Raw genomic sequence first — 13,671 nt, 5'->3', positions numbered from 1 at the left:
ATGGCCATATAATAAAAATAAAAACACTAACTTCTAAAATAGCTAAGCAGTCATAAATAAAAATTAAAAATTCAATAATTAGTTTAGGAAGTAACAGAATATTAGAAATTAATAAGTTAACAACAGATAATCTAAAAATAAAATTCTTATCTATCTTACACGCACACACACTTTTTTTTAATGTACATTTAAAACACTTAAAATTTCAATTAAAATTAAATTTTATTGGCACACATTGGTCAATATGTAAATGAATTAATTGAATCTTCAAATATATTTATACTGAAACAAAAATAAATATATTACAAATTCACAAAGTTTTACACAGGCCAGCAGGGGAGGATATCTGAAAAGTAGATATAAGTAATTTATTAACACACAGAAAATGTTTAAATAAGAGTTTATACATTGCTATGATAAAGGATTTTAATAATTTGACAAATTAATTAGTAAATTTTAATCTCTTGAAAAATCAAAAGAAAGAAGTTGAGAGTTAACTCATAAACTGAGATTTCTTTAAAATAATAAGGGAGAATAATAAAAAGCAAAACTTAGGAATACTCAAATGTTTACTTGCTTGTCTGGAATTCATCTTACTAATAATTACATTCGTTTAACCTTTTAGTAGAGAGGTAGCAGAAAGTCTCTTTTCATGCTATAAAACAACTAATAATTTACAGACATCTTAATGTTAACAATAACAAAATAAAGCACAATTATCCACAGGATTAGACTGAAAATAATTCCTAAACAGTCACTTTTTTTTAAAATAACTAATAGAGAAAAAAATATAAAATAATAGTGTACATTTAAATTACTACTGAATATTATTTGAATTATTAACAGTTAACAACACTTCATTATAAACAACATTGATATTACATCATTATTATGTCAATTAAATTTCAAAAAGACCATACCTGCTCCTACAAAAACTAATTGTGTATAAATCTCTCTTATTTCTTTTCATTCTATTGAAATTAAATGATGTTGACTAATATATTAATAATTACTACATAATTTGCATATTAAGTTACAAATGGGTGTAAATGCTTGCTCATTCAATAAGCAATTTTATTCCATTTTACTAATACAGAGTGATACATTAGAATATGCAATGTAGATAAACGTGAAATGAAATTTAACTTCTTTTTACATTTACACTTATATGACTACAAAAGGCTGTATACAAATTCATCATGCATTTTATATGAAAAGCATTTATTAAAAATAACACCCACATGATAACTATTCAGGAAAACCTAAAGAAATTGGCTACAACCAATGGAGATTACTTCAAAATCTTTACAAAGAATAGCGTTCAATTCATTAATCCTTTGAGGATAATGAGAGAAAATTTGGCTTTTAAAAACTTATAAAAGGAAACTGTGTACGAAGAGATCTGGTGATTTCACATCACCATTCATGATGTTTTCATTATGTACAACTTAATGATGTTACTAAAAAAATCTCAAAACAATAACCAATATTCTGGCACTGTGGGCTGTACTCTGTCCTCCTGAAACCATATGTTGTTCAATGTACGGTAGTTCCATTTACTGTTGACATTCAAACCGTGATATTACCATTCCAGTCACACAAACAATGTTCATCCTAACTTTCAAAAAGATATGCCATTGCAATTCTTTTTGATGTGACTGCACATCATCATATAACTTTTTCATGTTAAAAAAAATTATAATTAATTCATATTCACTAGTGTAAATGGCAGATTTCTCCACAGCCCTTTTAACACAGATAAAATGTGCATCAGAAATCCAAAGATTTTTCAGGAAATTTTTGTCACACTTCGCTAAAAGCTGTTCTGAAAAATAACTCTCCCATTTACAAATCATGGCTTTTCAAGCTAAATATTCTGCCCAAAATGTGACAAGACAAGCCTAACAACACAGTAAACTGCAGAAACTACTCTGAGGTTCTGGTTGATTCAATAGCTTTTGACATTCAGATTTTTTTTTCACCAAGCTCTAAAATGTTTAATCTACATCTTTACACCATGAGCTGATGGAACTGTATTACAATATCAAACTTGAAAATAACAATGAAGCTTGACTGTATTGACTGGGAAACAAAATTTACGTCACAAAAGTCCAGCCAAATCAAACTATGGCTTTATAATATATGATCAAAACTACCCACTTCTGTGCCGCAAATTCTTATCTTATTAGTTATGAAAAAATTTTGAACTATCATTAATAGCTTGTAATTAAATTGATATATTTATTATATTTAAGTGATAAATAATACTGACCATGAATAGTACTTTGTAAAAATTTATTATGTATGTATGGTGGAGAATTAAGAGGCAGTCGAGGCCTCTTGGAAGGTCCAGGTCCATGGTCTGGTGATATATTTATGTGGGAGTTGGCTAATGGTGTTGAAGTAGGAAGATGTGCATTTGCTTCTGCTGGTGACAACCATCTGTTGAGCCATGTCCTCTGAGGCAACAGTTCAGACACACGTGATGCTACTTTTGCCACAAATGACTGTTAACAAAAATAGATACATTTTGAATATATAGAAATTATTTACAATTAAAAACATGTAGCATACAAACCACAACAGATAAACAATCATCTTTCTGAATGTGATCAAATTAAACAAAATTTATTCAAATAATCACTTTCCAACAATTTGTCATCACAGCTCTGAAATACATACAAATTATACTTCATTTTTATTTATAAATACTTCAATTAGCATAGCTTTATTTGTGCAAATAGTTTTTTTTTTAAGTACAAGCGCTAAGCAACTGATCATAGTAATTCACTGACAAAAGATGAAGTATTAAAAAAGAACCCAGAACTAGCAGAATGGTAGAAACAACTGTAACTGTATATGGAGAAATTAGGTTAGTTTAATTTTAAAGATACAAGTCAGTTATAATAATTACCAGTTCCTGGACCTGACAATTTTATATGACAAGCTATGTTTGACTACTATATGACTTTAATACTACCAAAGTTCATTCTGTTCTTCAAAATAATGTCATGTAATAATTCAAAATATTAATAAGAAAAAACTAAAAACCAGAGGAGTAAAAAAAATAAATAAATATCTGCCCAACAATAATTCTACCATTTGGTTAAGCTCTTTTATTTAAAGTCCCGTTTTAAAAGCAATTAAACTGAACTGCAAGAAATAATTTTTCATTTCTTGTTCAATAGTTGCTGTCAAACAAAAATTAAAAAGATAATCAAAATATTTATTACTCATGTTTTTATATTCAGGATCACTATAGTTATAAAATAATAATAGGTATTCATAATTAGCTCTGAAAGACTGTAAGAATAGTTCAACTAGACTATTAGTGAATGGCTTACGATTAAAATATTTTCAATGTGTGAAATTGTTCTCACTTGGCACTTAACATTAAGTCTAAATAATTTTTATTTCATATTAGTAACAAAAAACACATAAATTAAAAATGAGAATATTAACAAGTTTTAAATTGCGAACTGGATTTTTGTAGATATTTCTAAATAATATTTTTTTGTCCATATCTTCCACTGTACTAATTAATTCCAAAAGCATAAACAAAATCAGCTCAATCCACCAGGTACGATATCAATAAGAGCTCTTGCCTTATTTTATTACTTTCAATTTCTCTTTCTTTTCTACACATCAAAAGTGCTTTCGAGGAATTTCCTCATCAACAGTTGATTAAAATTTAAAATTAATTAACGTTAAAACATTAATAAAACACTAATAAATATAATATTATTACATACTCGTATATGACATAATATATGTAGTGAAATAATTAAAAATCTTTAATTTAAAAAAAAACCATTAAAAATTTTTCAAACGTGTTTGTGGCCAGTCAATAAATACAGCACTGTACTAATACAATATAAACTTTACCTAATATTAAAAAAAACGTGCTGCTATCTATACCAGCTGTGTGATAAGAGTATCATCAAACTCTGTCTGCAGTTTGATTAAGCCAAATTTCTCTCTCTATGATATTTTTCTAAAGTGTCCAATATTTTATTATTGTCACTTCTTTTGTGACTTATTTCCAAATTAGTTTAAGTCGGTAATAAAAGATATTTATTCACTATTAGATGGTCAGCAACATTAGAAACCGAATTTTTTGTTTACATTACATACAAAATTTTCTGCAAATCTTACTTTAAATGATCTGTTAATTTTCCCAGTATAGAATTTTTACAATTTACTATAAATGCCACACAAACTACCAAAATCATTATAACTATGGTTTTTTAAATGTCTTATTATATGGTTGTTGGTCTTATATGATGGTTTATATTGCTCATCATTATAAATATTAATTAAATTTTCAATAACTTTATTAGTATAACAGTAATTTATATAGATATTATCAAAGCTGTGTGTTTTATTTATAGGTTTTAACGCTGTTATGGATTTAGATTTAAAATTTTGTTTCTTTATAAATATATCCATTTTTAATGCAATACCTGTTTATAATATTAATTTCTGAATCTAATATTTTGCTGTTGTTCTGTGTGTACTGTATCGCTCTATTCAACATGTTTGTAAAAATATATTAATTTTGTGTGACCATGGATGATTGGATTTTCTATTAATAGTTATTTTAGTTGCTGCAGGTTTTCTATTTACTGACGTTATAATATGATTCTTTTAATTGATTTCAATATTGACATCTAAAAACTTATTTTTCTGCATTTATTTGTTTCAAATGTAAATTTTCAATCATGATGACGATTGTGTATTGACCAAATTTAAATTATCTTGTTTTTTTTTTTATTATTATTAACCTTTCTTTAGCATTAAATTCAACATTCGTTAGATTTACTTGAGATCTACAAATCTTACTTGAAATCTTGGAAATGTTATATTTGAATACATAGTAAATTTAATCAAAATTAATATTGATATATATAAATACACATATTAAAATAATCTCAAAATAAAAAAAAAATAGCTCAGTTAATTAAAATAGAAAATTATAATAAGAAACAAAGATTTCTATAATAATAATTTTCACAAAAAGTATGTTTAGGATTAAAGAAAAACAAGATAATTTAAGTAAATTTAAGATATTTCAAGTAAATCTAACGAATTGTTTCCAACGAACGTTTCCAAGATTTCAAGTAAGATTTGTAGATCTCAAGTAAATCTAACGAATGTTGAATTTAATGCTAAAGAAAGGTTAATAATAATAAAAAAAAAACAAGATAATTTAAATTTGGTCAATACACAATCGTCATCATGATTGAAAATTTACATTTGAAACAAATAAATGCAGAAAAATAAGTTTTTAGATGTCAATATTGAAATCAATTAAAAGAATCATATTATAACGTCAGTAAATAGAAAACCTGCAGCAACTAAAATAACTATTAATAGAAAATCCAATCATCCATGGTCACACAAAATTAATATATTTTTACAAACATGTTGAATAGAGCGATACAGTACACACAGAACAACAGCAAAATATTAGATTCAGAAATTAATATTATAAACAGGTATTGCATTAAAAATGGATATATTTATAAAGAAACAAAATTTTAAATCTAAATCCATAACAGCGTTAAAACCTATAAATAAAACACACAGCTTTGATAATATCTATATAAATTACTGTTATACTAATAAAGTTATTGAAAATTTAATTAATATTTATAATGATGAGCAATATAAACCATCATATAAGACCAACAACCATATAATAAGACATTTAAAAAACCATAGTTATAATGATTTTGGTAGTTTGTGTGGCATTTATAGTAAATTGTAAAAATTCTATACTGGGAAAATTAACAGATCATTTAAAGTAAGATTTGCAGAAAATTTTGTATGTAATGTAAACAAAAAATTCGGTTTCTAATGTTGCTGACCATCTAATAGTGAATAAATATCTTTTATTACTGACTTAAACTAATTTGGAAATAAGTCACAAAAGAAGTGACAATAATAAAATATTGGACACTTTAGAAAAATATCATAGAGAGAGAAATTTGGCTTAATCAAACTGCAGACAGAGTTTGATGATACTCTTATCACACAGCTGGTATAGATAGCAGCACGTTTTTTTTAATATTAGGTAAAGTTTATATTGTATTAGTACAGTGCTGTATTTATTGACTGGCCACAAACACGTTTGAAAAATTTTTAATGGTTTTTTTTTAAATTAAAGATTTTTAATTATTTCACTACATATATTATGTCATATACGAGTATGTAATAATATTATATTTATTAGTGTTTTATTAACGTTTTAACGTTAATTAATTTTAAATTTTAATCAACTGCTGATGAGGAAATTCTTCGAAAGTGCTTTTGATAAATAGAAAAAAAAAAAATAAGATAACTCATTCAGATAGCAAGAAACTCATTTAATTCTGCAGAAATCTAAGTAAAATGAAAATATGTCTATTGGTTAAATACAATATCCCATCCAGCTAAAACTTCAACAAATGCTGGGAGATAAATGATTAATACATTTTATTCAAAATTAGACAACAAAATAATACAATCATACTTTCTTGACAACAATTTATAACATCAAGAATTAAGTAAATACATTTAAGAAAATTTTCGGTAAATAAAGATCAATAGATAAGTTAATGTCTCATGCTGACATTTTTATTGCAATGTGTCTCTTATACAGGGTGTTTATCAGTTAAAAGCATCTGGTTTTCATATTTACGTTCGTATATTATTAAGTTTTTAATCGCAAATAACACTCTCACTCTCAGTCATGATGACACCACAGCATGATATGATTTGGTTTATTGAAACAAGATCAGTTATCACAGTTCAGCGTAATTATCAACATGAATAGTGATTTAAAGGGGCATTCATCTGACAAACCTACTGAATCTGAACATAATGTGGAACAGATCTGAGCATCTTGTATGCATGAAGTCATTAATTAGCAAGACAGTTTAGAATTAAGAATACCTAAACTAAATCTACAGTATACAATGTGGTACTTAAGAGGCTTAGACTATAAGCACACAACTAAAACAAAAAGCATACAACTTTTACACGAAATCAAATCTATTGACAAGGTTGAAAAATTGCAGTTTTCAACTTTAATGCTTAACAACATTGATGAAAATGAGGACTACCTGAAAAATAACGTGACGTTCAACATTAGTGGGTCAGTAAATTGACACAATTGGAGAATTTGGGGGTCAGAGCCACCACATAAAATTATCAAACAGCATGACTCTCCCAAATTCAATGTTTGGTGCAAACTGATGAATTAACTATTGTGGCCTCATTTTTGTATAAACAATAATTAATGGGGATATATTTTCTGTGATATATTTGAAACTTTATATCTTTCCACAGATTGATGATATTGAAGAATAAACATTAATTTTATATCAGCTAGTTGGCGCTCTGCTGCATTACAGCAACTGTGTCCGTACTGCATTAAATATTCAGTTTCAAAACAGATGGATTGGAAGAGGAGGACCGATCATATGGCCACCTAGGAGCCCAGACATGACACCATTCTTTTTGTGGGGATATATGAAAAATACTGTTTATTCCGAGAAAATTGGTGACATCAACCACCTACAGGAGAGGATTGCTGGGACTGTAGCATATATTATTACAACCAATATGCTGGCAAGTAAGAGGAAAGAGCTGGATTACCATCTGGCTGTGTGCAGGGCAACGAATGATGCATATATTAAGTGTATTAACACCAAAATAAAAACTTCAGAATTTACCCTTTCAGAATATATATATAGTTTTGTAATACATTAAATATAATCTGTTTAAATAATACTTGAAATCAAGGAGTTCTTTTAAAAATACCTTGCATTATGAAATATGAAAAGACTAAATCCACATTTAAACAGAAACGAACTACATCTTTTACTTTACTGCCTTGTCCAAGTAATGAAAATGCATATATAAAAAAATGGACAACTATCATAATTTGTTATAGTTTCCTATAAACATAAATGACATAAATGATTTCATAGCAAAATAACGCAAAACAGAACAGGTTTTAATCAGTTGTTTTAAATATTTTTACAGATGTTTTAAATATCTGTATGTTTTTTAAATGTTAGTTACAAAATTATTACAACTTTAACTCAGGTCCCTTCTTTTGTTAACATAGCAGTTAAGACCAGGCAAAGTGGTTAAGGATATACTGACAAATCAGTAACACAATACTTGTTTTATCATAAAAAGGCTTTTTTTTTTACTTTTACTTTTAAGGCCGCAAAAGACCACTTTAGTCAGAATAATTAAAATCTTTTTTGTCGATCTCTTGGCCTTTAAGTTCTTAGCTTTTACTTTTACTTTTTAGTCATTCTTAATGATCTTGCTTTACGATCCTCTTCTGAATAAACCCTTTTTGTATAATTAAAAGTTCTTAATTTAAAGTTGGTATTTGGATCTTTAATAACAAATTTTTATTTTTCAGATTTATTAAGTAAATCTTCGTTAAGTCAAATTTAATTCTTACATGTCTTCTTTAATTTCTTTAATCCATAATGGGGGATTATGGATTAAAGATTAAAATTATTATTATAGATTATCACCTTTAATACATTTGGTCTTTTTAAAGACCAAAATTGATCAATAATTCTCTTAGTAATCCTATCCTACGGTAATCTTAACAAGTTTGCACAGAAAGAAATTCGCTTCTTTTTCACAGTATCAATTAAGGATTCCAAGTTTTCCTACAGAAATTTATTAGGCAATAATCTGTACTGATTTTCGTGTTTATATTTTTTGTTTATGCAAGTTCTAAGAATCCTGTCTTCAACTTTAAGCAAAGGTTCAGTACTATTTTTCTGATTTAATCTAAATAAAGTCTAGCTCGCGTAAGTAATTACTGGTTTAACCACAGTTTTGTAATGTCTAATTTTAGTGTTAATCGAGAGCGATTTTTTGTAAGTATTTTTGGTTACTTGTAGCACTTTAAATAATTTATTAAGTCTTTCAGTCCAATTTTATTTCTCGTTACAATTACAATTAATGATCTCTCCAAGATATTTAAATTTTTCTACAAGTTCTACTTTGTTTCCATTAATATTCACAGGATTAATAACTAAAGAATCTATAGCCATCATTTTAGTCTTTTCGCAAGAAATTTTAAGTCCAATTTTATTCGCAAGTTCTTCTATATTTGTTATTTGTATTCTGGCTTCTGTGATACTATTAGCTAATAAAGCTAAGTCATTGGCAAATCCTAAGCAATTTAAATTTAAGTTATCTCTTTTGTATCCAATGTGAATATTTTTTGGATTAATTTTAAACCATTCACGCATCAGAAATTCCAGTGCACAATTAAATAATAAAGATGAAAGTCCGTCACCTTGTCTCAGTCCGGATTTTATGTAAAAAGGTTCACAAAATTCACCACGAAACTTAAACCGATCATATTTACCAATTTAGGATCCAATCCAAGATTTCTCAGAATTTTTAACATCGAAGGTATGCAATCGTACGCTTTTTTGAAATCAATAAAAGAAATAATCATCTGTTTTTGCTTTCTATTATAAATATCTATAGGTAATTTCAAAGTAATAATTTGATCTAGGCCAAGGCCAAGGCCGAAAACCACCTTGGTAATCACCTAGCTCGTTTTCTAGTTGATCCTTAATTCTATTGTTAATAATTATAAAAAGGCTTTTATAATAACTGTGTTTTAGCATAATTATGCTTTTTTTTATTGATTTTAATGTATTATTCCTAATTACAATTTGTAATCCTATTTTTCATTTACTACTTTCAATTAAATTTCATTTATGAATCAGTATCATTGACACTTCTTCAATATTTGTGAACAAACCGAGAACTTTTACATTTTGATGAAAAAAGAATTAAAATAAAAATCAAACAATTTGATACTAAATTTTCCAAATATTCAATTATATGATAGTTTTCACTTGCACCCTTAATGTGTTAAGGAAGTTTTAATAAAAACACTGAAGCCTAACTGTTTTTGGTAAATTCATGGTATATATCCCCCCCATAAACTCTTGTAACAGGTTACAAATAACAATATGTAAAAATAATGAAAATTAAAATACTTAGGCAAAAATAGTAATAAAAAAGGTGTACAGCCCTTTTGAGTTCTGCTTTCTATAAAAATAAAAAAAAAACAACTATTAGCTATATACCACTATTTAAAAAATATAGAATTAAAAAAAGTTGGTTAAATTTTATCATTAACATAGGACAAAAATGATTTATATAGATTTTTAGGACTAGAAATTAAACAGATTTTAATTGTCACATTCTGAACCTAAATAAGGATAAATGCAATGATTTATTACGTTCCTCTCCAAATTTTACAGTAAAAGACATCAGTTGCTACAACAGAATAGTGTAGGCACATGGAATGCATATTCTCAATTTTTAATCTGCAAATCTCTAGATGTATGCATATAAAGTGGGTAATATAACCCTAAAAAAATAAGATTAAAATAATATTAGCTGTAAAAGCTATGAAAAGAAACAAAGCCCTTATTAAACCTTAATAAAACTAAAAAAAAAATCAATTCATACCCAAATTAAATAAATTATAATCACTAAACACGTAAAAAACAAAAAAATTGAAAAATGACCATCCATCTTAATAAATTATAACATTAACACAATATTAAAGTAAGTATTAAAAAAAATAATAATAATGATAGATCCCACTTTATGTCACTATAAAATACAACAAAATAACATAATTATGATTTGTTCGACAGCAAATATCCATTTTTTTTTTGTTTTAATTCTTATTTATGAACAGCTGACAATACTTTTAAAAAAATTATGCAACATTCACTTTCACAAAGTAAAGAAATAAAAACTCTTAAAACTGTGCAGATATTAGATAAAATTAATCATTTTAAGTAAAAACAAAATCAGCTGATACATAATTTCAAAAAGAGTAAGCATTGTCATCAGCCATGTTAGAAAAAACAAATATGAAATATTTATTTAATAAAAAATCTTTTTTAAACAATATTAACTATATTAACATAAAAAAATCAATAAATACAAATACTACCAATATAAATCCGATTTATTTTTTAAATGTTGCCACACAATGGTAATCATGCAACAAATCTAAAAATTTCAAATAACCTATAGCTAATTAAAAACAAGGTGTTAACAAAAAAAAAGTCAATTATCAAAAACTGGATAATTTTTAAAAACTGAATTTCTTACTCTCTCAAAAAAAAATAAAAGCACAAAGAAGTAAGTACAATTAAAAATAACAAAATATAGTACTTAATAAACAATTTTTTTAAAGTAAATAACTCAAATTGCACAAATTCTACTTATTTTTTATCAAATATTGATTCAGATGATCTGAAAGCAGATTAAATCAAATACTAATTCATAAGTTATATTTTAAAGGCAAAGAAATATTGTTTTAATTCTATCAACAGTTATTTTCAATAAAATAATATTTATTTTTTGTTTATATCAGTCATACTATAAACAGATCTTTAATACTGTTGCAGAAACCTTTAATGCAAAAAATCGAGGAATAAAAAAATCATTTAAGAAAACTTAAAAACTTAAGGACAAAAAAAATTTTAATTGAAGAAATTATGGAAAGAATAAAAAAAACATAAGAACACAACAAATTTTTCACTGTGTAAAAAAGGTTAGTAATTTGTTTCATTTTTCAATAAACAGATTTTAGCTTAACATAATTTATTTCACACTCTACTGAACACAACTAGCACAAAAAATTATCTGAAGGCTCTGTCTGATTACAGTAGTTTTAATCAGTAAAATATTAATTCAGTCTTACCCTAATAATAATTTTAACACACCAAAAATATATCCACTAAATCTTGAAGATTTTATGAAAATTACTTCACTATTGTTCAATCAACAATAACATAACCTATTAATTTTATTAACTTTTAAGTTAATACTTTTAGTATTAACTTTTATTTTTTTTTAGATACACTTGCTGCTTAAAATTACAGGTACAGCGTAATTAGTTGTACACTTCAAAAATGTTTTACTAAAATTATTTAAATTAAATTTTTTACTAAAATTATTTCATAGGAATTTATGAAGCTATTTATTAATTGTGTTTTATATACTTTAGCACAAATAATGCATAAAATTTTTATTTTTGTCAATACCAAAATTTTTATTTTTGTCATCAAAAGTGTTGATGAATTTAATCTGTACTAAACCTTTCTATTATGATATGTGTTTCAGAAAGTAAGATCGAGACATTCTATTTTATTTATTTATTTTATAAAACAGAATAAATAAGTAATGTTCCATCAGTATATTAAAAAAAAAAATTTCATAAGACAGGTCACAAAACTGACAAAGGTTGTTAATAAAATAATTGTCCTTAATATTACCATTACTCTTTATATCACACTAAAATCTAAACCATGAATATGATACTCATTTTTCTAATAACCCATGACTTAGGTAATAATTAGGATTTCAACATAAATATAGTATATTACAGTATATAATTCTTCCCAAACATTTATCTATTTTGTTCAATTTTAACAGTCTTTGAGAATAGCATTTAATCAATGTCTAACTGTAATTTTATAAGCAGTAAAGAAAGGTTTTTAAATAATTCAAAATACCAGCAGGCAGATCAAAATTATAATTTTTTTTTATACATACATATGTTAACACATAAAAAAATAAATAAATATCAACAGTCCAGGTAATAAGGCGGCCCAATAGATGTAAATATAATTATTTAGAAAAATTACATGCATTCCGAAGTAAATAATCTTGGCATAAATTGTTTTCACTATGCTGAATGCACTACGCCTTATGTAGATGCTAATGTAGTTGTCAACTTACAAAGATTTTAAAATGATTATAAAAAAATTACACATTCCAGTAGCAGCAAGAGTTGATGTTTGAATCTGTATCAACATTCTCTCGTTTACATTTTAAATCACATAATTTAATATTTAACATGGTCAAATAAATTAGACGAGGTTAGCGAGTGTAGTGAGCATTAGGTTAAGTTTACAGAAGTTAGTTACCTCTGTAACTTTCACTAACTACATAACAAATTTTCATATTATATGAGGAAACAACCTAATGCTTGCTTTGCTTGCTAACTTCATCTAATTTAAAAACTACAATAGAGCGACACTTTTTTTGTAAATTTACAATCAACATTGTGAAAACAACACATATGCCAAGATTATTGATGTCTGAATGCACATCACCTTTCTAAATAATTACTGTGTAAATAACAGGCAATTCTAAATGTAGACTCACTAGATCTTACTGTATTAGTCAAAGGGTTATTTCAATTAGAAACAGAAACCCCCCCTCTATAAAACCATCATTGATTTTAATATTAAACCATCATATTTTAATATATCTTCACACATTTATTTTCATAGAATTTTCAGTAAATTTATCATCCCATGTTTATGTAACATCAGATACTGAAAGAATGATTCATATAGGGTGCAAAGATTCAGATATTAATATTAATAATTTAATTATTCATGTGTTTTTTTTCTTTTTTTTGTATGACTACAATGCATTACTCTAATAAAACACTAAATTTTCATCACACAAATAGCTAAAAAGTAATTTTAGTTATATTATAACTGGTACTACTGTAAAATAAAAAATTCAGAACTATTGATTAAAATGAAACATACTAAAAATTTTTATACACAAAACAAAACTGCACACACA

At 25.9% G+C, this 13,671-nt stretch overlaps 1 protein-coding gene across 2 annotated transcripts in view; it reads right to left on the bottom strand.

The window, feature by feature from the left end:
- The window catches only part of Nup153 (nucleoporin 153), a 58,423-nt gene that overhangs the window by 41,209 nt on the left and 3,543 nt on the right, over positions 1-13,671 (bottom strand). For both annotated transcript variants that reach the window (XM_075372736.1, XM_075372737.1), the window contains exon 2: positions 2,273-2,507. In XM_075372736.1, coding sequence (XP_075228851.1) covers positions 2,273-2,507 — 235 coding nt within the window. The remainder of the gene's footprint in view (positions 1-2,272; positions 2,508-13,671) is intronic.

This window comes from Lycorma delicatula, chromosome 8, assembly GCF_047948215.1.
Source record: "Lycorma delicatula isolate Av1 chromosome 8, ASM4794821v1, whole genome shotgun sequence".
Classification (NCBI taxonomy): domain Eukaryota; kingdom Metazoa; phylum Arthropoda; class Insecta; order Hemiptera; family Fulgoridae; genus Lycorma; species Lycorma delicatula.
Note: the sequence above shows the minus strand (reverse complement) of the source record. Positions and strands in the feature narration are given on the sequence as shown.